Source organism: Balaenoptera physalus, assembly GCF_965194825.1.
Source record: "Balaenoptera physalus genome assembly, chromosome: 4".
NCBI classification, from domain to species: domain Eukaryota; kingdom Metazoa; phylum Chordata; class Mammalia; order Artiodactyla; family Balaenopteridae; genus Balaenoptera; species Balaenoptera physalus.
This window is the reverse complement of record NC_138891.1, coordinates 41,530,183-41,556,158: the sequence shown is the minus strand read 5'-3', so window position 1 is coordinate 41,556,158 and position 25,976 is coordinate 41,530,183. Positions and strand designations below refer to the sequence as shown.

General features: G+C 41.1%; 1 protein-coding gene across 11 annotated transcripts in view; it reads right to left on the bottom strand.

Annotated features, from left to right (window-relative positions):
- Positions 1-1,988: 1,988 nt before the first annotated feature.
- SCHIP1 (schwannomin interacting protein 1) overlaps positions 1,989-25,976 on the bottom strand; it is a 122,143-nt gene continuing 98,155 nt past the window's right edge. For 6 of the 11 annotated variants that reach the window (XM_082461058.1, XM_082461060.1, XM_082461059.1 and 3 more), the window contains 5 exons: positions 11,222-11,339; positions 10,074-10,271; positions 9,064-9,187; positions 6,524-6,617; positions 1,989-2,628 (listed from right to left, as the gene is read on the bottom strand). In XM_082461058.1, the coding sequence (XP_082317184.1) occupies positions 2,577-2,628; positions 6,524-6,617; positions 9,064-9,187; positions 10,074-10,271; positions 11,222-11,339 (586 nt within the window). In that variant the 3' untranslated portion in view covers positions 1,989-2,576. Of the gene's footprint in view, positions 2,629-5,980; positions 6,098-6,523; positions 6,618-9,063; positions 9,188-10,073; positions 10,272-11,221; positions 11,340-19,324; positions 19,365-25,976 lie in introns of all 11 variants that reach the window. The other 5 variants (XM_082461061.1, XM_082461055.1, XM_082461062.1 and 2 more) reach the window with 3 other exon arrangements.

Sequence of the window (25,976 nt, the reverse complement as noted above, 5' to 3'; positions counted from 1 at the left end):
TTTTAACTACAGGAATTCTAGCATCTAACTAAGCCAGGTAAACTAGTGAGGGTGCTAATTAACGTATGGAAGGGTGATCTAGTGCAGATAAGAATCCTGTTGGGAATAATCCCAATCTTTGCTGAAAAAGCTAATCAAAGGGACTGGAAAGACCCAATTTTGAAAGAATCCCCTTGGAGGTGAGTCACTTGGTGACATCTCTACCAGAGGCAGGGACATGTGAAAGGAACATGGGTACACTGGTATAATCTCCTTTGACGGTCTTGGGGTGGTGGGGAGAACTGCTCTTCTTTCAGCTGGCTTTGCCCCCGGAAGTGTTTTGAGGGGCCCTTGTGGGTGTAATCTCACTTCCTTCCTTCTCGAGTTAGGGCTCTTCGCTTATAATATGGGTTTCAGACAACTGAAGCGTTTCGAGGCCATGGATTTCTTCAGAACATATTTCAAACCAGAGAGGCGGCATTGCTTAAGACAAAGAGAAAACTCATTTCTAAATTCTTATTGGAGTTGGCAGTTCTGGCAAGGATTTAAAAAATGAAGATCGTCTTTCTTCATTTTTGGGCTGAGTTTTAGCGTCAGGATTTCAGGTTACAGATGTCACTGTAGGAGGTTTCGGTCACGTTACCACTCTCACTCGGGCTCAGGCATTTTCGTGGCACTGTTCCTAGGCTGGCTTTCCCCCAAAGTTCCAAATTAATAGGAATATATTTCAATTAGAAAAAAAAAATAGATACTAAAAAATAGTTTAAGAAAAGCTAAAAAAGAAGGAAGTCCAAGGCAGTGGTTCTTTACATTAGTGTCACCAAGGGACCTTTAAAAAATCCTGTTGCCCACACCACACCCCGGACCAATTAAATCAGTGTCTATGGGGGTGGGACCCAGGTCCCCGTGGTTTCTAAAGTTTCCCAAGTGATTCCACTGTGTCGCTGAAGATGAGAACCACTGGCTTAGTGACCAATATTCTCACCCAGCTGAAGCAACAAAGCTCCACTAGCTGTGCCTGGATTTTCAGGGCTGGGGTCACCCCAGGGGAGCACTGACAGCTGGTGCAGGACTTCGGGGCTCAGTTAGACACCTTGGTGCAAAGAGGACTTTGGGCTCCACCCTTCAGCCCAGTGGCGAGCAACCTGTCCTGCTCCGTAGCCAACTGTCGAAAACCCAAATATATTTATGGGCTGCATTATTTTTCTATTCCAAATGAAAATAACTTGATTGAAGCCCATAAAGAAATGATGCGTGTTTCAATGTAAGATGGACTATTTTACTAAAATAAGAAGGCTATGAAAATTGGCAACTCTGAATTACTTAAAATATCTATCTGGGTATTTTTGAAAAAGGAAACTGACTAACCTTCTATCTTCAGATTACATCACGGATCTTATAGTGAAACCAGGTCGTCTGTGGGTGGTTCTGGAATGTTGATTGCTCATCTCAGCTTTAGTTTAAGGTTCTCTAACACCTGCGTGGACATTCGCTAATTACATCGATTTTCTGAAACTCTCTACCTATTGAGGAACAGTCTGTAATCTGCTTTAGACTTGGCATTTTTCTTCATGAGACCAACATAAGTGGTTAAAATGTGAAAAATGGCACCAACTGGCCTTGGGAAAAGTGTAAATGCAGGCATCATCTGTTCACGTGGCAAATTGGGAAATGCAGTTTGGATGCAGTCATTGGCTCTGACAAGACCAGCAGCTATTAAATAATAAAGTATTGAAATTCCAGACTGATAACTTTGAGCAGTAACAGTGCTGGCTTTGATGTGCCTGATGTTGTCGTCTTTGGATCACACACACACACACACACACACACACACATACTCCCATACTCTCCACAATCTTCTTGGCGATTCCCTGCTTTTCTTGTCCTCCGGAGCCCTTTGTTTCTTCACTGATAAAAGCTTCCCGGTGGGGATTTCAGTTGAGGAAGAGTGAAGAGGGAAGAAGTACAGCCAGTGTAGGGCTTGCTAGTGAGCAAAAAGACGTATCCTATGAAACAAAGTTTTAATTTTTATTTTACATATTTATACATAAAACTTTTAAGGAACCCTCGGAATCCAACAGAATGTTAATAGCACATCTAAAAATGAACTTCAGGTAGTCAACATTCACAAAATGTTGAAAACTGATTAAAATATACATATTACGGAGACCTACAACTTCACTACGAGGCAGGCATGTATTTTTTGACTTGGATAGCACCGTCATTTACAGTTCTTCTTTAAAACTACAGTGAAGAATGAAAGCAGTCAATGGTAAAATACTGCTCCAACTCAGAATCTCTAAACAAATAAAAATAAAGTTAAAACTACCCTCTTTGATTAACCATGATTTGTGATGGTGTAAGTACTGTACATTTTTTGTAACAATATTTTATTAAAATGCCTGATATTTAGTGGCACAGTAAAAAAATTAAAATAAATTAAGAAGCAAAGGCCAATCACTGGACGTTAAGCTTCAGACATTATCGATGACTAACAATGATATTTGTTTGTTTCTGTGCCACCTTTAGCAACAGCATTTTTACAACCACAGAAGCAAAATAAATTCTAGCTTGTCCTCTGGTTGGATGGCTTCTTTTCACTTTGCAGGCATTTTCTCGGCCATGTGCTTCTGCTGACTCTCAGCGTGTCTGTAAAATGAATAGTACAATTATTTAGTGCTAAGGAGAAAGCCAAACTGCTTTCCCATCAACAGCTAAAATATCCTCCAAACGGAGGCTCAGAGTTACTCAGAGTGAAATCAAGAGAATCAAGAAACGGTACTTAATTCAAATGGAATTGCCCTCTTCCAATTTTTATATTCTATGTATGATTCCTTTTGTTTAGTAAGCCACTGGATTAACCTGAGACATGTAGATGTCACATTCCTTTGAGAAGAAAAGTGCCATGTTTAAAAATGAAAAGAGGAAAGTAACTAGGATAATTTATTCAACAAATGTTTAATATGTGCCTTCTCTGTGCTCCTGGTGCTGGGGATTTGGTGGTGAGCAGACAATGATCTTTGTTCTCATGGAGCATGTATGCTAATGGAAAGAGACAAGAAAGGAACAGACAGCAAGCAAGGAGATAGCAGATAGAAGATTAAGTGCTAAGCAAAAAGTCAAAACAAGGTGTTGTGATAGAAAGTAACTGCGTGACTACTTTATCCAAACACGCACATAGATGCAAATCTAAGTATTAACAAGGCTCTTGTTAATAATACAATAGTTCAGTTTTATTCTTACAAAGGCTAATGTCTTCCAAACAAACGGTAGGTCTTTGTGGATGTCAAGATTTCCCACATTTGCATATTTTTTCCCCCACAGTTAGTCCCAAGGGCATGATCACGGCAGTGAGGGGGGGACAGGGCGGGGTGAGTCTTACTCATCAAGCCCTATTACGGCCTGTGAGCCCTAAGTTGGGCTAACCAGCAGCTGGCCAGTGGAGACGGAGTGGGAGGAATGGCCAAGCTGCTTACATCACTCGATCCGTCACTAAGTAAATGTCTTCCCAGAGAGTGGCAGGGTCTGAAGGCTGCAAGAAACAAATGTTTTGAAGGAGGATCTTAGGAAATTATAAATCTGGCAAGAGAAAAAGCATCTAAGGGTGTGGTTTCCAGCTGTCATCAAAGGTCCAGGGGCAGTTTCTGGGTGCTGCCTAGACTTGGGTAGTCAGTGACATCAAGTTTAACTCACTGGTATTATGCAGAATGTCTCCCATCTGTGTTACAGGGAAGACCACAAATACATTCAGAAACAGAGAAGTGACAGCAGCGTCCCTGCCACACGCAGCAGCCCACAAAGAATATTCTGATATTCATTTACCAACAAAGGGACTCAGGAAAAAGACATCAATAGCACCCTATTCCTAAAAAAGAAATTATGCCTTCTAGCAGACCATCTTTTTTATCATTTTCATAAAGTAACTCATGGGCCTCACTTGAACAAATTCAGCTCAAGAAATATTTTGATGCCCAGTGACTAAGATTCCACGGTAGCTAATAAAAATATAGTTCCTATAGCAGTTTTAAAATATGTATCTGTGTGTGTGTGTGTGTGTGTGTGTGTGCGCGTGCATACAAACAAGGGGTTTTCTGAGAGAGAAGGAAAGAACAGGCAGGCAAGAGCTTCAGAAAATATTGAAAGCTGGGTGTTATTTTGAGACATACATACAAGGGTGAATTTCATTAAAATTGTAAACAAAGGAGGGAAAGGGTTTCCGTCCATAAAACCAAAAGGTTCTCGTCAACTATAACGTCTTTATTAGGATTTATTTCACTCAAGCCCCACAAGGACTTCTTGTTATCAACAATCCCTATTGAGGACCTACTATGTACTTGGCAGGCCCTGTATTAGGTTCTGGGGACACAGCAATGAATGAAAATAGTGTTGTCTCTGCTTTCAGGGGGCTTATAGCCAGGTTGGTTGTCAACCATATAACACAATAGGATTAGCCTCTACTTGGGAGGGATGCCATGCTGCCAGGAGCACAGGGGGTCCTACATCAGTCTTGGGGGATCAGGGAGCACTTCTCCAAAGAGGTATCTAAACCCGTGGTTTTCAAATTAGGCTGTGCATTGGAATCATCCGGAAAGATTTAAAATCTCCTAATGCACAGGCTACTTCACAGAATAATTAAATCAGAATCTCTGGGAGTGAGACCCAGGCATCAGTATTTTAAAAGCTCCCCAGGTGGTTCCAATGTGCAGCCAAAATTGAGAAGCACAGATCTGAACTGACACCTGAACGGCAGGAGCTGCACAGGTAAAGGGAATCGGTGAACAGAGCTTCCCAGCGGCCATGCTCTCGGCCTTCTGGGATCTGGCTGCAAAACTCTGGCACTGCTACCTTTAGGGAAGTTTAAGTATCCTTAGATCCCTCCATGAGCAAAATTATATTTCTGCAGCCAGGAATGGGCATAGAAACTTCTCCCCACCTGCTCTAATTTAAAGGGATCCTCTAGTACCTTTATATTAGTGACTCCTCTCCTTTGAACCCCATGGTTCTGCCCACCCTGTCTCCCATGATCACACCATCTGAAGGGATAAGCAAAATTCACTGCAAACCTAAGTAATAGCCTAACATTCTGAGAGAAGGGAGGAGCTCTGAATGTCGTGTCTGCAACGAGGGGCGCCAACGTCGTTCTGACGGGCAGAGAAACGGTCTCTGTCATCACAGGCAAGCCACAGGATTGACGAAAGAGTCTATATATTTTTCAGAAGATGCATGTCCTGGTTGTATATTTCACTACTGATTTCCCATAATCTTAATCCCTAATATGCAAAGTTTTTAGCCTAACAAAAAGGCAGGTGTCTTAACAATTGTTGATGCAGTGCCTGAATACAGCTGTAGGGGGCACTAATAGTATTTGAGTGTTACTGTATTTCACATGCAGGCAAATATGCTAAGAAGGTATGAGAAGACCTTCTGGGTTTTTTTGTTTTTGTTTTTTTGTTAGGGGTGAGGCAATATAACATCCAAAGCATACAAAACAGAGTGCTGCCCATGGGTCTTTAAACACAAACTTAAACATGGTTCTGCAGCATTTATTTTGCTACCCAAGCTATTTTTATAACACTGCATTTAGAAAAATATTTTACCCAGTGTTACACATTGAGAAGTGGTCCCTGTGGTGAGTGCTGAGAGCATTTTCACTACATATGTTTTCAAACTTCTCTTGGATGGTTCTGGATCACGTGGTTAATTCCTTATGTTACCGTGATAAGCAGTTTTCTTTCTCTCCTTGGGAGCTTCTACTCTCTGAATACCATTTCTGGGATTAATAGTGACTGTTGCCTTGTGGTTTAAAGACTTCCTATAAACTGTCTCAGAAAAGGTGGCATCGTAAATACAATATAGGATCATAGGAACGCTCACGGTATTTCATATACTTTATATACTTATGGCGAGAGGCTTTTCCACAAGGAAAACTATGAAGAAATGCAAGATCTTGACCAGCATTAGCCTAGTTTCCCTATCCCCCAGGGAAGGAAGCATTCTTTACCTCTTTACAGACAGGCGCTCGGAACCAGGCCCAGCTAGAAACTCAAGTCTTGGAGTGTCCCCATGGTGAGAGCAATCTGGTGGCGCTGGTGCTGTGGAAAGATGCCAGTGTCCTTGCCTTCCGGGCATGGCAGATGCGATCAAGAGTCGGGTCATATAACAGCAAGTGCCACTTGGTGGCACCCACCACGTGCTGGAATCGTGCCAGCATGGAATGGCTTAGGGACGACTCTCAAGGGAACAGTCCTTCAGGATAAAGTCCTTAGGCCAGAACTGCTGACCTGATTTAAGCGGGGGTGGACGAAGTTCTAACGCACTTACAGTCCATCACTAGGGGAGGATGGTTGTGAAGAAGCCATGCATTTGGATGGGAGCAGTTTTGGCCGCTTCCCCTCCATCTAAACAGCTGACACCAGCAGAGATTAGGCGAGTTACTCATGGAAGTAAGGAAAGAAGTTCTCTAGAGCTCGCTCGTGCCTTAATTCTTAGACTTCCAACCATCCCAGGCTTCTTCCCTTCTTTGGAAAGAGGAGGCACCACTGACCTGGTCAAGTCCTCGATGTCCACCAGCATGGCGTCTTGCTCTGTGTGCAGCTCATCTCGGATGAGGAGCAGCTGGACCAACTCTTCATTCAAGCCTGAGGCAAAGAAACGAAAGCGTTTAGAAATAGATAAAATTGCATCTAAGTCAGGACGTGAAACTACTTATGGACCATTATATACGTACGTACGACACATACATATATACAAACAGCTAAACACAGTAGGAGACTATCTTCGCTAAAATGTAGAGTTCTTACATTAGCTTCTCATAAGCCCAGGAGAAGTCACCAATTGGAGAGCACGACTAGCTTGCATACTTATAGAAGTGTTGAAAGAAAAGGAGTACAAAGTATATCCAATTACATTCACATTAGAGTGGGAAAATAAATTGTTAGCTGTTAGGAAAAGAGCTTGTTAGAAGAAGGCGGATTTTGTTTCCAAGAAATGTGAGCGCAAAAGTCTGGGGCACGCTAAGTTTTCCGCCGTTCACCTTCAGGGTGCTCCCGCCACACGGAGAGCTGGAGGGGCCACTGCACCCGACAAGAGCCCCATCAGACCCCCAGCTGGGGAGGAAGGCGCCTTGAGGATGCTCAAAGGCTCCTCGGGGTCGAGGGGAGAAGCAGCCCTACGTGCAGGTTGTTCTAGGAAACAGTAATATCTAAAGCTGTGGGAGAACCAGATGTGTAAGACCTGAAGGAATAACCCCTGAGTTCTCCGGACAATGGGTGCTGAGGAAAATTTTCTTCAGGATTTATTCTGGGCATAAAATAGATGGAAACATAACTAGTCTTCCTGAAATCAGTGTACTGGGTTTAATTTGGCTTCTGCCATTGCAAAATATAAACAAGCAGGGGGCTCTCTCTTGCTTTTTCCCCCTCACATCAGCTAAGAATGAAAGCTTCTAGGTCTGGACATGTGGACACATGAGGGATAGCATTCATTTAGCAAGAGCTCTGGGCCCAGAAACCAAAGAAAGGAAGGGGATACTCAGCGAGGTCCTCCTTGGAAATGTTTTCAGAGATCCTGACCTCAAATGATGCATTTGTCTGCCTTTAGTTCAGATTAGTTTTCAATTTAAAAAAGGAGAAAAAAAGTCATACAAAGAGGTCTAAAACTCCATCTACTCCTGAAAAGGACTAGCTGGCAATGTTATTATTTAAAAGTCTAAGGAAGATGTTTCAGTGGTAAAAGATCAGAAAACCTTTTAAGTCCTTAATTCCTAGTAATTTATGCTCAACTAAAATTAAAATGTAGTAGAATTTTTAAAAAGCCTGTGAATCTATGGTTTCCTAATTAAAATCTTAAATCCTTTCTCTTGATTTTAAAATGCTGAAGGTATTAACCTGCCACTGAATACATCCAATTTTATTTTTTCTAGTGGGTTCTTAGGGTAGCTTTTTACACTAGTACTCAGTAGAGTGCCTGCATAGTGCGTGGGAATGTCTTTTCTGTATGACGTTTTAAATTTTTTATTATGGACATTTTCAAACAGATACAAAAGTAAAGAGAATTGTTTAAGGAATCCCCCTGCCCCATGCATCCAGCCAGCTTCAACGGTTATCAACTCATGGCCAGTCTTGACTCATGTATCACCCCTTCTCCCTCTAGATCATTTGAAAGTGAATTTCAGACATCATATTATTTCATCTGTAAATGCTTCAGTATGTGTCTCTAAAGACAGGGCTCGTTTTTAAAAAAATTTAACATAACCACAATACCTTTATTGTACCTGAATAAGTAAATACATCTTTAATAAAACATTTAGTCAGTGTTCGAATTTCCCCGCTTGGCTCCTCAATGCTTTTTTATAGTTGGTTTGCATTTGGTTGGCATGTCTCTTAGGTGGTTTTAATCTATCAGCCTACGGACTTTATGGACTTGTATGTTCCAGAGGCTGGAGGGCTCGTGAGTTCACCTGGGCTAAGCACGCTTTCCCAGTGAGCGCGCTCTCTCACTGGTCCAGCACTTGCCCTTCTCTGCGTAACCAATCACTTCGAGTGAATGCCACTCACTCACCACCCGCCCTGCACACTTCCGGTAGAGGTCCTTCTTCATTCTGGGGGGAAAAGGCCCACGCTTTCTCACCCTATAATTTTCACATATCGGTCACATATACTTTCACCACCTGGAGTCCCACAGCATAAGTCGAATAGAATTTGATGACCTAAAAGGAATGTACGTGCAAGTAAAGCTGAGCGTATTACTGTATAATAAATGACTTGTAACTACTAAATTGTATTCTACAAACAGGTGTTGGGAGCCAACAATATGCCAGGCACTGTGCTGGGAGCTGGGGATTTCAGATGAATAAAAAGGATCCCTAACCTCTGTGAACCTTGAAAAAGTCTTAAAGTTTCTCAACATTTTACAGTTAAAAAAAACAAAAACAAAAAGAGAGCCTTGTGATTCTCTTCTTTTCCTTGCAAGTACACAGGAGGACCCCAATGAAACGTACCAAGGAACTGAATCAAGGAAATAGTACTATCCATCCCATGATATTTCACACTTAATATCCCATTTTCCAGAGCATCTTACACTTACTTTCTATCTGGGAATGGAGATCATTGACTATCACTTGTAGCTGCCCAATAGTCATGTCTCTCAGGTCAGTGGGCTTTAAACTTCTTTTCATCAAGCATTCACTTATATGAGGCATGTGTGGCAGCTGAAGACAGAAAGGGAAGAAATGGAGGTGTGAGCAGCAAGCACAGTGAACGTACGACCCAGTTTTCTCCTAAAAGACCCACCTTCATTCACCCACTTCAGGTTCCTTGCTTAAAAGCTTTCCCCATCTGACTTTCCCAATGTGAGGCCCTCCATATATGCACATCATCTGAAACACTATTGGCATCAGAATGGGACACTACTCAAATCAAAAGCTTTTGGACTGGTCTACAACTGAGAGTCACTTATTACATCCACAAATGAATTACCAGGGAGCTCAAGTAATGTCAGTGACATGGATAAAATTAATAATATCAGCTATTCATTAACTTATAGCACGCTACAAGCACTGTACTAAGTGCTTTGACTACTTTTTCCACAATCGTGCTCTGACACAGCTATTATTATTACTCCCATTTTATAGATGAGAAAACTGAGACGTGTCCAGAGCCCCACAGTAGGTCAATGGCAGAGCTAGTCTTAAGCTCCAAAGCCCAGGGCTCTCATCCACTCTGCCATACTGTCTTCATTGAAAAGGGGGGAACAAGAGCTAAAGCAATAGTGAGTTTGCCATAGCAATGGGTTCTTAAACTGAGACTGCTTTAAAGGAATTAAAATATTCCCATGACAGCTAATACTGCCCCTAAGAAACACAGTAGATATGAATCAAGAGCAAAGTTTACTTTTGTGAAATCTGTTGCGTGTGTATCCTTCAGTGATACAGTAGGAAGGAAAAAGAAACAGACTTAAATATTTCTCAATGACAGTACGTTTTACACACTGCCTTGTAAAAACCCAAGTTTGCATAACTCTGGGAAAGGACTGGGACAGCCTCAACCATTTGCAGCCACCAAACACTCGCTTGCGTTTCAGCGTTCGCTGCTTACAAGATCAGCGACGGGAGACTTTTTCCTGTTCTGTTTTTCCACTTCTACTTGCATTTTGGCCATTGGTTTGGCCATGGCAAGGGCCATTTTGGCTTCGGCTTGCAATTTCTTTTGCCTTGTGAGGAAATCCATGTCATCCAGGGATTCGGATTCCTCTTCAGTAGTGTCTCTATCGGAATAGGAAGAACTCTGTTTGCTCTGTGAAGGGAAAAAGAGCAGCCCTGAGCTTTGCGTGCCGGGTGCCATCTTTGGAGATGAGCTACAGTCTTCCCTGAGCCCTCTCTCAAAGCAGCCAAGAGTCCCCTCCATCAAGGGACTCAACTCTTGATTTGATTTGTACCAATCGCAAGTAACATTTTAAAAGCTACTTTATTTCCTCAGTCAGAGATAGACTCTGATTTTAGCATAAAAAGTAACATAATTAATAATAGGGAGAATATATATTTGTAACAAACTTGAGACATTTCTTTGATTCTTACTCTCAAAACTTTCTTGAAGTGAACAGACACAGCAAAATATTTAACCCAGAGCTAAGGCGGTGCGTTGCTCCCTGGAGCGGACAGGATCTCAGATATCCAATGAAGTTCTGACGCGGCATTGCACTCAACAACCAACACGGTTTCCTGTTAGTTAGTTTTTGGTAAGAAAGGCGATAGACCTCCCAGAGAGGAAAGAAATCCAGCAACAAGCACCCAGGATCATCAAGCCATCTTCTGTAATATGTGTGCAAGGAATAGTAACCAATGTTTAACCCACATTACCTTGCTGGTTTCTCTGAGCAACATCTATGTGCTAGCCTTCCCACCTCTGCCTGGACCCCATCCCCTGCCTTTTAAAATGTGTCCCATTGCTAGTCTGTGCTCATATTTCTAAGCCCAGTGGGGAAGGATTGGTATAGGGCCTATGTGATTTCTCTTATGATTTAATATGAAAGTAGTCGCTAACTTTAACAGAGCTTACGTATCCTTCTTGGATCACAGTTTTGATTTTCCAATCACTGTCAAATTTTAGGAGCATGCCATGTCAAGAAATGTCATGAGATATTTCTTTTTTCCTCTCTGAAATGTTTGCTTCTGACTAACAACAGAAAAGAAGCTAGATGACCAGGAGAGCACATTCTGAGCCCCAGTGGCAGCTCCGGGACTCACCATGGGAGACAAGGGGGTGTCCAAGCTCGTTTCGGTCTTGCTGTCATCAGCATCGCTGTCCTTGTCGCTGCCGCTGTCGTTGACAAAGCATATCTGCAGGTTCATCCCACTCTGCAGGCTGGGCACAAGCAAACAGGACACTCATTCCATTCAGCTATTTGTTATCTGGTAGCATCCAAAAGAACTGCCTGATTTTGCTAAAGAAAGTAGTTGAATGTGCTCTTCACAGGGAGCAGTGAGTGATCAATATTACTCCCGACTCATAAATGATCACTTTTACTAGAAGATAAGAAAGATAACTTGATAAGTCGATAAATGATAAGATGATAACTTTTAACTCATACTGTATTAGGTTTTTTTCCACACACAAATTCACGCTGGGAGAAAAGTAATTTCAGGCCACGTTATAGCCCCCAGCACAATACCAAACACATAGTTGGTACACAATAAAAATGCGTTGAGACACTGAGTTTACATTTTTTGTCGATGAAGAGGAATGGGTCCCCAGCCAAACAAGGCTGCCTGGTGTCATCCAGTGTCCTGCCCCACGGGGACAATCCAATGATGCTCATTAGATCCCGCATCCCGGGGCCAGAGCTCTCTGAAGAAAGACTCCTTTTTTTTTTCCCAAATACAATAAGGTCGTCTGAAGGAAAATTTTATTTGAGATGGTTGTCAAAAGCCAATCAAGGGGGCTTCCCTGGTGGCGCAGTGGTTGAGAGTCTGACTGCTAGTGCAGGGGACGCGGGTTCGAGCCCTGGTCTGGGAAGATGCCACATGCCGTGGAGCAACTGGGCCCGTGAGCCACAATTACTGAGCCTGCGCGTCTGGAGCCTGTGCTCCGCAACAAAGAGAGGCCGCGATAATGAGAGGCCCACGCACCGCGATGAAGAGTGGCCCCCGCTTGCCGCAACTGGAGAAAGCCCTCGCACAGAAACGAAGACCCAACACAGCCAAAAATAAATATAAAAATAAATAAGTAAATAAGACCCGGTGCAACCAAATAAATAAATAAATAAATATTAAAAAAAAAAAAAAAAAGCCAACCAAGGGAGCCTATTTATGTCATTAAGAAAAAAACACACCAGAGGTTCACCCTCGAGAAACTTAAGGAAACCTCCAGCTTAGTCAGAAAAGCAGAACGTTGGAACACAGCAAGGCTCTACAGACTGCCTCGCGTACAGAGCTTCAGAGGCAGAGATGTCTTGGGAGCTCATTATGTTTGTGGCGAATCCGGGAAGCTCCAGAGGGATGTTGCTGGAAATGTGGTCACAAAGGGCCAGCCGGCTGTGTATCTGCTATACACGCAACCAGGCTGTGGATCCAACTCTGTGTCCTAAGCTTCATTTGAAGTCGAACACATTTCATTGCTGTTTGACAACAAAGTGTTTTTCAAGAAGCACTTTCTTAGCATCCCTAGTAGCCCCAGTCTGTAAGTTTAGAGAAAGAAAAGGCAGAAGGAAACTCCTAAGCAGCAAGGGGTCATAAGGAGGCTCCCATGAGCCAGGTTTAGGACAGGGGACACCAAATCTGCTCTGGCGTTATTATTGTCACAGTGAGAAATGCAAAGAGCAACTCGTCTGATAGCTGACATTCCCATTTGCTTTTTTTTTTTTTTTATTCAAATGGGTAGAGATGCTCTGCATAAATTGCTCAAATGACTCATTTAAAGCACTTTGATTGAAAACAATACAGAACTCAGAAAAAGAAAATGTACTGATTTAACACAGGCACCATCATTGTTACGGGTATGTACCGCCACCTATTGTTAACTTCTCTAACGACTGAAAGTCCCAGCTTATTTTCCCCAGGAGAGAAACGCAGCCTTTCCCTCTGTAGGTCCAGTTCCATTCCCCCACTACCCTCCGGTGCAGGAAGCAGACCCAGGCCTAGGGCTGGCCGCAGAAAGGGACAGGTTCTGCTGTGATCCAGCTCAGGGTGCTTGGAATCAGTAGGACTTAGGTTTGAATCCTTACTTCTTTCCCAAGGCACATTACTTTATGAACCTCAGTTTCCCCATCTGTAAAATAGGGTAAATAATTCAGTGGTTTGCAGAAAGGATGAAAAGAGCTCAGAGATGGGCACAGGTCAGGTGCTCTGTTCATTATCCTCCTTTCTCTACTTTCTGAAAGCCTAGACAAAAAAACCACAGAATTTTAAAGGTGATGTGACTTCGTAAAGGGACCCTTACAGTCACCTACTTGAATACCTGGCCTGGTCACAGCAATTCCTGATGCACAACTGACTCACTGGGAGCGTCCCGAGCTGACTTTCACTGTTAGGCAGCCTGAACATTTATTGAGCTGGAATTTGTCTCCTTTTAACTTTCTACCATTATAATATATATATTTTTTTCCTGGAGAAATGTAATATGTTCAGGTTACCCTTTGATCCCATATAAATTAAGTTTTAAAATTTATTGTCTGTAGTTGGTAAAAAAAAAAAACCCCAAATCAACCCATTTTTAACAATAAAACTCAAGATCCATGGATTGGACAACAGTGGAAATTAAAAAAGTGCAAATTAAAAACAGACATATTTTAAAGTCATACTTTAAAATAAAAAAGACATTTTAAATTAAACTTAATTCAAATCAAGGATTATGTAGTATTTCCTATTTATTGAATAACTAAAGTCTTGAAATGAAGAAAGAAGACACTATATACACAGATTAAATATAACACATGATACCACTGCCAAATAAGGCTTAAAACATCCAAAGATATATATTTTCATTATGAAGAAAGTCTGATCATAAATTCTGTTGTTCTGCCCCCAAACTGACCTTTGTGCTAAGGATCAACTCAGACCTAAATCAACTATCCCACGCAGCATTTCTAACTCAGGAAAGGCCAATAAAAAAAAAAAAAGGGAAGGATTTAGTAGTCGGAGTGAAATGAAAAAACACCTCAGGTAGAAATTCAGAAAATCGCCTTAGTAACACATTATCACCGTGGGAAACTGAGCAGAGCTTCTTACAGGGTGAGCCTTATAATTCCTTATAGCGGTAATCGCCAAGTGTTACTCTCAGGAAAAGGAAATTATATGATATTACCGCTAATAGTTCAGCGGGGATTTTAGTACAGACATCTTAAAACGGACTCAGGTTTCAAGAAGGATTTGTTTGCCTTTAGCCTTTAAGAGGGTTTAAGATGAAGGCGGCTTTGGGGAAACTCCACCACAGCTCGCAAGCAGCGGCCAGTGCTGCTGAGGGCCTCTGTGCCACTGCGTCCAGGAACGACAGCCCCTGTTCCTGGCCCCTTCCCATCCCGGGGAGGCGTGGCTGCTCTGAGGCTCCCCCTCCAGCCACTCAGAGCCCCTGCCCCTCACACCGCGGCGTCTCGCCTATAACCAGGCTACGCAGTCTGGCGAAATCCCAGCAGCCGGGGGCTAATTTGCTTGGAGCTCTCAAGCACCGTCTGAGGTGAAAACACAACACTATCCTCTTCTTGTTAATTAGTGGTATCAATTAAGGTATCCAGTTCAGGGTTGCTTGATGTTTGGAACGGCGTTCGGCAGAGGGCTATGAGCAAAATGCTGCTTGATGTCTGCCTCGCCTGTGGATTTGATTACGGGAAGGTCTACGTCCTGGTCACCCCGGAAACCTCTTCTCCTTATGCCACGAAAAACCACACTGCAGCCCAGAGTTACTGACAGGGAGCCGAGGGTATGGAGAGGGGGCTGTCATGGATGGAGAAGGCTCAGAAACATGACGAGATAGAGACTAAGTGTGCTTCCTGGACATCTCAGGGTGAGTGGACGTGGCTTTCTGAGTGACAGTTCCTGTTGGCCAGGATCGGGAAAGCATTTAGTTGATAGGCTGTTCAGCACCAGTGTCCACTTGGCATTTACAGTGAGGAAAACTTACTTAGAAAACACATGTGCTGACCTCCAACTACTGTCAGCAGGGATATTATGAAAATATGCTCGGAATTGAGAGAATGATGGAGATGGAAAGATCTTAACTACTAAGAGGATATCTCAAAAACCTAGCTACCTGGTGATATGGTTTGGTATAAAGACAATACCTTTTTCAAAATACAGGGACAAGACCAGTTTACTCCGTGGGAGAAGTGATGGGATGATCTTAAAGTCTGCTGTGACTTCTAGTGGGGAAGCAGCATTGGGAATCTGGTCTTTGTCCTTGGCCTTGGGTTGCAGTGACTGGGAGTGGCCTGGTCTGACGGCCAGCTCTGAATCCCAGAACTATTTGGTGTTTTCTGATTTTAAGAACAGGAATCTCCCAGCACTAGCTTAGACCGTCAGCATCCACAGAGAAAAGCTGAAGATTCTTTGGTTCTATCCCCTGCACCACGCCTTAGTTAACTTCACTTGAACGGTTACAGTGAATTTGAGTTTAAAAGTGTGTTCACTTCATTCTCTCCTTGGGCTGTACAACCACCTGTGGATTACAGGCAAGGCAGCGGTTACTCAAAGAAGTCAGATAACTTGCCCCAGATCTGTGACAGCCTGATTATTAAAATGGTCCCAATTCTTCCCCTCTCTCTATCTGGTCCCCCTATAATAAGACTGTGGGTTCTCCATCAAGAGGTGGAGTCTATTTCCGGACCCCTGGGCTGGCCTCCTGACTTGCCTGGGCCAATAGAATGCAGAGGAAGTGACAGTATTCCGGTTCCAAGCCCCTCCATCTGCCCCCCCCACTCCCCGCTGCCCCAGGGAACCCTGCCGCTGCCCGCAGAACAAGCCCAGCTCAGCCTGCTGGCAGAGGAGGGACTTCGTAGCACAGAACTCAATCGGCCGTTGTCCCAACTGAAGCCCCAGGCACCTGACGGAGCTCAGCCAAGAGCAGTTAGCAGCACCTCACCAGCCCGTAGCCGATCATAGACACACGAGTAAGCACCATGGGAACCCAGCTCTGATCAGCAGCAGAAATCAGTGCTTAACATCGGATGCCACTGATGTGGGTGGGTTTTTATTACACATCACCACCATGGCAACAGATAAATGGTACAAGATCACAAAGCAAGAGACTATAGGCTGGGCCTCTGGTTTTTGAATCCAGTGGACTTTCCCCCATACTGCACTTAACCTTAGGTTTGGATTTATTAGGTCTTGCCTGTGATGGCAATATAATTTTAAGCACATAATGCCTCCTGTAGTTGCTTACAATTTCAAGGAAATTGTATGGTTTCCTTAAGAAACAGAGTGAGAGGAAACTTTGAAATGCCTATGGATTTCAAACATGCATTGCTCATCTTCTGTCCAAAACCAGTGTGGCTGTGAGAGCCTCTGGCCCTGCCATGCCATCCATTACTCAGTATTCCCAACTAGTTTGTGGCTGGGCTGTTAAAATATATTATCTCTATTTATTTTAATGGATCTCTGATGCATTATTCAAAGGCTTTCTACATAATGAATATTATCACCCATTATCTTTTCCTGTTTCATGAGAATTTCAAAGGGGACGGAATATAAAATGTGGATTGTAATTACCCAAGGGTAGCTGTAAACACATTTCATTTTTCTAAGGATTTGTCGTGAAGAAAGAACGTGGGAACAATTGAGGTTTGGGTAAGTGTACTGAGTGTGTGATGGTGTCTCTATAGAATGTGCTGAGGTGGGTTAAAATGAGGTGCTGCTATTCCTTAATAAATTGTGAAATACCTTTCCCATTTCCCAAACCTTGCTCCTTACTCTTCTTTTCCCTACTGACTGTTTCGTATTGACATTTACCATGAAAGTTACAGCATTACTATTGAAAAAAAAAAAGGAAAGGCAAAGTTTCTACTTCCCAATAGTCGTTATTGTGAAAATATACTGCTATTTCTTATTTTACTTTAGTGGGATTGTGTTAACTTTCTTTTGCTAAAGAGTGTGGAATGCATGGGATGATAGTTTGACTTTTTAAAAATTAGAAAATTTTTAAAATTGAAGTATAGTTGCTGTACAATATTGTATAAGTTACAGGTGTACAATACAGTAATTCTCAATTTTTAAAGGTTATACTCCATTTATAGTTATTATAAAATATTGGCTATATTCCCTGTGTTGTACAATATATCCTTGTAGCTTATTTTATACCTAATAGTTTGTACCTCTTACTCCACTACCCCTGTGTTGCTCCTCCTGCTTCCGTTTCCCCACAGCCATCTCTCCTAGGTGCCAAAGGTGGTAACCACTAGTTTGTTCTCTATAACTGAGTCTGCTTCTTTTTTGTTATATTCACTAGTTTGCTGTATTTTTTAATATTCCACATATAAGTGATATCATACAGTATTTGTCTTTCTTTGTCTGACTTATTTCACGTAGCATAATGCCCTCCAAGTCCATCCATGTTGCTGCAAATGGCAAAATTTCATTCCTTTTTATGGCTGAGCTGACTTTTTAAAAAAGAGTTATATTCACATAACAGGTGCAAACACTGCTGGTCTAACATATATGATCATACACACAGAAGTACTATAAATGATTTTTACAATTATATTAGAAAGAAAGGGGATGTTTAACTGTTCATTTGTTTGTTCATTTGATGATCAGGCAATAACATCTCTGCAAACCCCACGGCACTGACTGGCCAGTGCTGAGCTGATGCTTCCCCTTTGGCCAGGGCACACACTTTCTAGTTCACTACGGTCCCACCTATTGCATTTTATCTGGGCTACTTCATTCCTTTATGTTTCTTGCTGGCCCCTGCAGGCATGTTACAGTTCACGACCCCTATATTAAATGGATGCATAGTAGTAGTTGATCCAGGGACAGAAATCAGGTCTTCTAACAGGTACCAAATGCTTGCATCATTAAATCACAATATACAAATAGAAATGTGGACTTTATAGAGCATTGGAACAGAACTCAAAAAAACACTTACTAGACACTCCCTATCTTATAGATGAGAAAAGAAACACTTTTACTTACCTGGACATTAATTAGTAAGTAAGGTGTTAACCAAGAAGAGTGAATGAGCAGGGAACTAACTGCAGTAGAAAAGCGGTCTGCGGGGTCAGGGAAGCAAATGCAGAAGAGGGATGGAAAGCCGGCTCTCCCACCGTTATGTGCCCAGAGCAGTTAAGGGCAGTTTCAAACTCTGTGCTAGAGAGAGGACTGGGGGAAAGGGGGGCACCATGTCTCTTCATGTCCTGTCCTGTCCCCACATCTTACAGGACTCAGGCTTTTGGCTTTCTCAGCGAAAGCCACGGAAGGTAGCTCCAAAGACGGCTGGAGTGTGAATGGCCCTCTCTGGGTTTTCTTCTCCCAATCCTGCGCATACGTTTTGTCTGCTTCCTTTTCTAAGGCTCGTTAGTTCTGGACCTTCCATCTGTATGTGTTCGCGTGAGGGCTGGTAGGCATCCGACTCCACATGGCCACAGAATCTTCTCACTACTTAAGTGACGGATAGAGAAGCGGACTAGCGTTCACCAGCTTTTCTCTGGTGAAGCAGCAGCCCCTGTAGCCTAACCCGATTCTCTAGGGAGCTATAAATACTGGCATTCCTCAGACAGCTGCTGATTCTAATTCTACATCAGTGTCTCGTTCCTTCAATAATGACCACTTCTATGTAATTAAATTTGGAATTATAGGATCTTACTGTTAAAAAATGCATTTTCCCCAGAAACATTTTCTGCACGAATTGAAGACCAGAATGAGTACTCTTCTGATACTGCAATAATAATGGAACAAAACAGTCATCTCTTCTAGGTGCCAAATGTGGTCTACTTTCTCTTAATTAAAGCCAAATGATTTCTCAGCAATCTACTTTCTGAAATAAAAAGAATTACCACTTTTGAGCATCTACTATACTGTAGGCACTTCATATATATTACCTCTAATCCTCAGATACACCTAAAACAAGTATTATGATCTCCATTTAGCATATGAGAAAACTAAGGCTCAGAGGTTAAATTATACAAGGTCACAAAGCTGGCATTTTATTCTAGGAGAGTGTGGTGAGAAGCCAGGGCACTATAAGAAGGCTAGAATAAATTCATGAATGGAAGAATAGAAGAGAAGATGAAAAAAAAGCAAAACAAAAACAAAACAAAAAATTGGAAACAACTTCAATGTCTAACAATAAGAGATTAAGTATATTATGGATTGACAAATATACACTGATATGTATAAAATAGATAACTAATGAGAACCTGCTGTATAGCACAGGGAACTCTGCTTAGTGCTCTGTGGTGACCTAAATGGGAAGGAAATCCAAAAAAGAGGGGATATAAGTATACACATAGTTGATTCACTTCGCTGTACAGTAGAAACTAACACAACATTGTAAAACAACTATACCCCAATTTAAAAAAAAGATTGATAGAACTACAAAAAAAAGTATATTATGGTGAAATATATGATGGGCCATTATGCAGCTAGTAAAAACATATATAATGGAACAGTTATGAATATGGGCAAATATTCCTGATGTATTGTTAACTCAAAAACAGAAACAAAAACCAAGCTCTAAAACAATAGGTATACTATGATTCCAAGTTTGTAAACAAAAATGTGGAGCTTTCTGTACAGAAAAAGTGGCAGGAAATATACCTAGATATTTTTTCGTGGAAGAAATTCAGTTGACTTCAAATTTTTCTCTTTTGAGTGTCTCTGAGCTGCTATGTGTGGGCCTTTAGCAGGAATTTAAAAAAGGAAAAGGAGAGAAAATGGGTGAGTGGATTAGCGCTTGTGTGTTGGAGAAAGGTGAGTAGGATTAAGTAATTGACAGCTGGAAGAGGATGGCTGCGTGTCTGACTCAGATGGTGTCTATGCAGGGACCATGACTCACGTGTGAGTCAGGCTGGGCTTTTGCTTTTGGCAGGGTGCTGGGGGTGGGAGATCCTGCCCCCAGCACGGGGGAGGGCAGTAAGAAACAAATTTTCTTATAAGTAAACATTTCTGTGGATGGACTCTTTGATTCAACTGTTGCCATCCCTCCCCAACCCAGTCTCAATCCCATTCTCCTTTTTGGATCTGCATAGATGATAGACTCTCAAGTAAGGGATATACACTTCACTCTTTCTATTTTTTTTTTTTTAAAGTTCGCTGATATGGTTTCACATTCCACAATACAACTAACTCCTTATTTAATTAATTAATTAATTAATTTATTTATTTATTTATTTATTTATTTTTGGCTGTGTTGGGTCTTCGTTTCTGTGCGAGGGCTTTCTCTAGTTGCGGCAAGTGGGGACCACTCTTCATCGTGGTGTGCGGGCCTCTCACTATCGCGGCCTCTCTTGTTGCGGAGCACAGGCTCCAGACACGCGGGCTCAGTAGTTGTGGCTCATGGGCCCAGTTGCTCCGCGGCATGTGGGATCTTCCCAGACCAGGGCTCAAACCCGTGCCCCTTGCATTGGCAGGCAGATTCTCAACCACTGCGCCACCAGGGAAGCCCCGTGGGTTTTTAATGCATGTGATAATCTGAATGAGAATAATCTGAGGGGCACAGAAAATTTTACAAAAATACTGAACAAAAGGATTGTGTCATCTCCAGATGACAGAGCTCACGTGCAGTCAGTGAGGCTGTTTTCTCATAGCAGTGAGTGCTTATGTAAACTCTCAAAGGAGCCGGTCTTCATATGAGCTTTGTGTGTCCATACACATGTGAGGGACCACTGTCTAAAGGGAGTGCAAATTTCAGTAATAAAGTCATGATAACTTGTCAAAGATGATGCACCAATGAAAAATCATTTCTAGAAGTTCTTTTAATTAAACATTTGGCTGTCCACTGGAGCCATTTTTAAATATAAAATGCAGCCCTGTGGCCTTTTTCTCCCTGTCTCCCACCCTTTTGCAGTAGCTCTGACAACTGAATTCTCACTGGCGATAATAATAAAATTCATAAGACAGAGTACAGCTGGATATGCCTCTAGCAAGATGTCAAATTTCACTTGCACAAAATTAATTGCACCTAATTAAACTGAGGTCATTGGCTTTATTGTAAAGTGAGGCTATTTATTAGACAAAGAAAATTTCACAAATGCCAATTTGCTTTTCTTTCAGGTTTGTAAAAGAGAAGAATTGCTTACATGATTAAATTTGTTTTGCCATTTTACTCTTATTACTCTTCAAAAGATCCACTTCAAATTTTGTTTCACTTTAAAAATTGTGTAATATTTTAGAATACTGCAGATAATTCTTGGAGGAGGGCATAAAGATGATAGGTTTTCTGTAGATTACCCGATGAATTTTCAAATAGTATAAAAAAAGAATTTGCAAACTACCATTTGCAATGACAGGTACTTTGGAATTACTCATATGAAGGATTTTCTAAGCAAATTAATAGTACACATGTATGAGATTAATATGAAGTTCAAAAGGTATGTTGCATGTTACAAATAGGTTGTTGTAGTATGTACCTATTACTTCAGGAAAGCAAATTTCATTGTGTTGAAACAGGACAACCTCTTCTCACCCATGCTGGGTATATATGACCACTGTGCTTACTTCTTCCAGGAAATTATGCAAAAATTATTACTGTCAGAGACAAAAGGATGATATATTTTCCTGGCAAAATGAGGCTGGTTTGACCTGTGATCTGTGGCAGATTATATATTCAGATTCTCAGTTCCTCACATTCGAAGCTCCTATGAATCCAATTTCTTTAAAGGCTCTCTAGATCACTGCTATCTGTCCTATCGATACAACTCCCTGGGCCATGCTGCCTCCCCGCCCCCTTCTCTCCATGCAGCCCAAACACAAGAGGAGGTGGTGGGTAACTATTACTGGTCTTATCTCAGCCATTCACCAATAAACCTATAAGAACAAGAAAGAAATGAGTTTTGATTTGGGGATGTTGGAATGGCTGAGATAAGTAAACAGTAATCATTATTCAAACCAGTGTCTCAAAAGCTCTCTGGGGAATTTCTGTTTTTCATAATCTTCACAACGCATGGAGAGAAGGGTATATAGCCTTTTCTAGGTTACAATATTACATTGCATACTTCGTGAATAGACTGTGTTATGTTGTATTTATATTTATGTGTATGTAAATAAAATCTATCTTGGGGTAAGGGAAGAAGAGAAGTTGGGGGTCAGGTTTATTTTGTGTTACTCTGAGAAAAGGAGAATGGAGATGGCAGAAAAAGTTTTCTCCATGATGTCAAATCAGGTGGTAATGTTTGAAAAATGAAAGACTTCCTAGATGTCTATTACTAATGACCACTCTGTCTTGTGTTTTCATAGCAGCCAAGCCAGTTTCCATTCCTTTAATAACACTAAGCTATATAAACTCAGAATCTGAAATATAATGCTGATTCAAGATTAATCTGGTCAATGAAAAAATATTTTATAGCAAAGTATTATACTAGTCATAAGAGAAAAGGAATATTTAATTTTTCTAAGAACATGAGTAAATCTAACATTTCTTAGAAACTTATTTCAAAAATAGGTAATTCATTTCTCTCATTTCCTTTTAAGCTTTTAGCTGGAACATTTTTAAACAGAGAAAACTGACAAAGGTCATACGATCTCAGTTTGAAAAGGCTGATTATGTGTGGATTAGCACATTTTGAAGAAAAATATGGCACTTCCTATACTTGCCACATTTCAGTATAAGTCAAATTTAATTAGTTGAGTTATGAAGCAATATCAAAAATTCTTTTGCTGAAGTATTGGGCATGAAATGTCTTTATGGGATTATCGTAAGTCTAGCTTACATTTAATAGCTGGTCATTCTTTTAAAAAGTGCTTTAGGAGATAGCACCAATTAGAAAAATTCAGTGGGGCTGAAACCCAAAGGCCAACTGAGAAGGACCTACCCTCACAGGAGCAGCTTAAACATGTCTTCCCAAAGGACCCTCCCGCTACTTCACAATTTCTCACATAATATGAAGTTAATTTTTACAGGTAAACACACACCCTTTAAAATGCATAAATAGAAGTCCACTATTTTGCCAAAGGATCCTACTTACCTGGGTAGGCCCTGCCTTAAAAGTAAGCTTAGCACTTCAGAATCCATTGCTTGGGCAATTAATTTTAAGTCCTCAGCCTCATTTAAAATTGAGTACTGAGCTCCTTAAAGCAGTAAATTCAGCTAATATTTACCTGGTTTTGATTATTTAACTAATTCAACATGTGTGTTATGGAGCATTTTGGAGTGCCACATCAGTGACCTCAAAGTTCTAACATCCCTCAAGTACTTTTGTAAGAAAGAGGTAAGGTACTTCTAGCTCAATGAAGAATTTCAGGAATTGTAATACATTAGAGAAACACTAATTCTAATAGGGATGGAGAATATGGGTTACACAATTGCAACTGAACATTTCCTAAGGCTTTTCTCCTACATTATTACTGAGGAAGGAGAATGGCAGTCAGTCTTTGCAGACTTTAAATTTACAGGAAAAAGTGACATTTCTTAGGAACGTTAAGTCTCATTATTAACCACCATCCTAAGGGGGATCCAAAAAGTCATCGTGTTCTCAGAGAGGATGATCTCATCCCTGAATGTGGAGAGGAAAACATATGAAAGAACAGGATATAAATAATCTTCCTTATGGCGAGTCAACAAGTGTAGCTTGTTATGAGCTACTGTGAAATACATATGTGTTTAGATAGCTGTATCTCCAAAGGGGGTAGATGACTAAGTGATTCTCAAATTCTGCTCTGCCAGAAGAGTTTCAGGTGGGCTTTGAGGGTTTATAGGGGAGGGATGGTGAGGGGCACTGAATGCGAAGTAGAGTGGCATTGAAGGGAAATGGTGGGGGATGGCATGTTCTGGGCAGGGGTATCCCAACCCCTCTCCTTCAGTCCTCCTGGACCAGAGGTCTGCTTTGTCTTACATACATGGTTTCTGCAAAGGATTTTATATTTCTGCTAGTAAAAATAACAAAAACCTTCATGAGACTTCTAGTTACACATGGCATATTGAACACAGGAATTTATCTTCTCTCTCTTCTGAAATCCTACTAAAACAATATTAAAGGAAGAAATAAGGTATGAATCTACATGGACAAAGGAAATGGAAAAGGAGACAGTGGCACACAAGAGAGTTTGAAAAAATTTTGAAAGACAAAATGCAGATGGATGAGGGGTATTTGACTTAACTACTTCAATTTGCTAGGTGTCTGCAGGGGTGGCTGGTGGAGAAGGCACGTGCATTTTCACTTCAGGATCCTGGAAATACTCAGGTGCATCCAAAGGCAGGGGAGTGGGGTAAGGCTGCGTACAAACCAAGACTGATTAAACAACTGAAAGGAAAACCTAGATCTTCTAACTTGCCCTGACTATGTGTGGCCTGGCAGAATGTGAAAGTTTACTATCTAGAGAGGCTGCATCAGGGGAGCTCTGGGCTAGGGCTCCCTCAGGCACAGCTGAGGTGGCAATGAAGCGCCTTACTGAAATCAAGGGAATTAAGTGAAATTCTACGTGCTGAATCGTCAACCATTCCCCTGCTAGAGTCTTAACACTGGCAGCCAGGCTTAAAATTCCTTAGGATAAAGTTGGAGAGTTCTTCCCTGTGACAACTTACACCCCAAGAGAAAAGAACTTTGGGCACTTTTAATTGCATACACCCTTACAAAATAGTTATGTTTTTATTTGACCATTCTAAAGTGAAGTTCACCATTCATTAATTCAACAACTATTCAGTGACTGACTATGTATTAGACACTATCTAATCAATAGTTATGGTGGTGAACAAAACAGACAAAGGCCTGCTCTCTTGGGGTTAATTATTTTCGTACTAGAGAAAGACAAGGAACAGATTAAAAATATATATAATACAACATCAGGTAATGATAAGGACCACAAAGAAAAACAAATCAGGGTAAGAGGATAAGCAGGGTAAGAGAAGAGAAAGTGGTAGGTAGGTTGGGAGTTTACCTTTTAATTGGGTGGTCAGGGAAGGTCTCTCTGAGGAGACAATATATGTCTCCAAGCCTCAACCAGAAACTTTACAACAGCTTTTAGTGTTTTACACTTACTTATTAATAGAAATCAAAATGAACAAAAAAACAAACTCAGAAAAAATCATGGACAATGTAGAAATCGGAAGGAAACATTTTGAACAATTTAACTAAAATTAATGCCCTCAGTGAAATGAGAAAGTATGATGGGAAAAATTTTGAAAACATAAACAAAATGGACAAATTCTTAGAAAATACAACTCAGCAGAACTGACTCAAGAAGAAATCAAAAGTGTGTACAATCTTAAAACCACTTAAAAAACAGAAGCAGTTAAATCAAACATACAAAGTAGACACTGGGCCCAGATGGTTATACTGCTAAGAAACAGCTCATTCCAATATTATGTAGACTTTTCTTAGACAATATGAAAGGGGGAATAGTAGCTAATTCATTTACACCAGCATAAACTTATACTAAAACCAGAAAAAAAAGTTACAAGAAAAGAATACAACAGTAATTCATGACTCATGAATGTAAGAATAACAACCCTAAATAAAATATTATGTATAAAATCCAATACTGTTCAAAAAAAGATAATACCCCCAACCAATTTCGGTTTATAATAGGTATGCAAAGATTGTTCAATATTTTGAAAATCTATAAATGTAATTCATTAATAGATTAATAGAGAAAATCATACAATCATCTCAACAGATGCAGAAAAAGCACATGATAACATCAAATACCCATTCATGATAAAAATGTTTTTAAAATTATGAATATAAGGGAACAATGTTAATCTCATAAAGAGTAAAATTAAAGAAAACATAAAATTAACATCATCCTAAATGGAAACATTAGAAGCATTCCATTTAATATGAGAAATGAGCTAAGGATTCCAACTACTACCACTTTTAATCCTCAGTGTACTAGGGTACCTTTCCAGTGCAGTAAAACA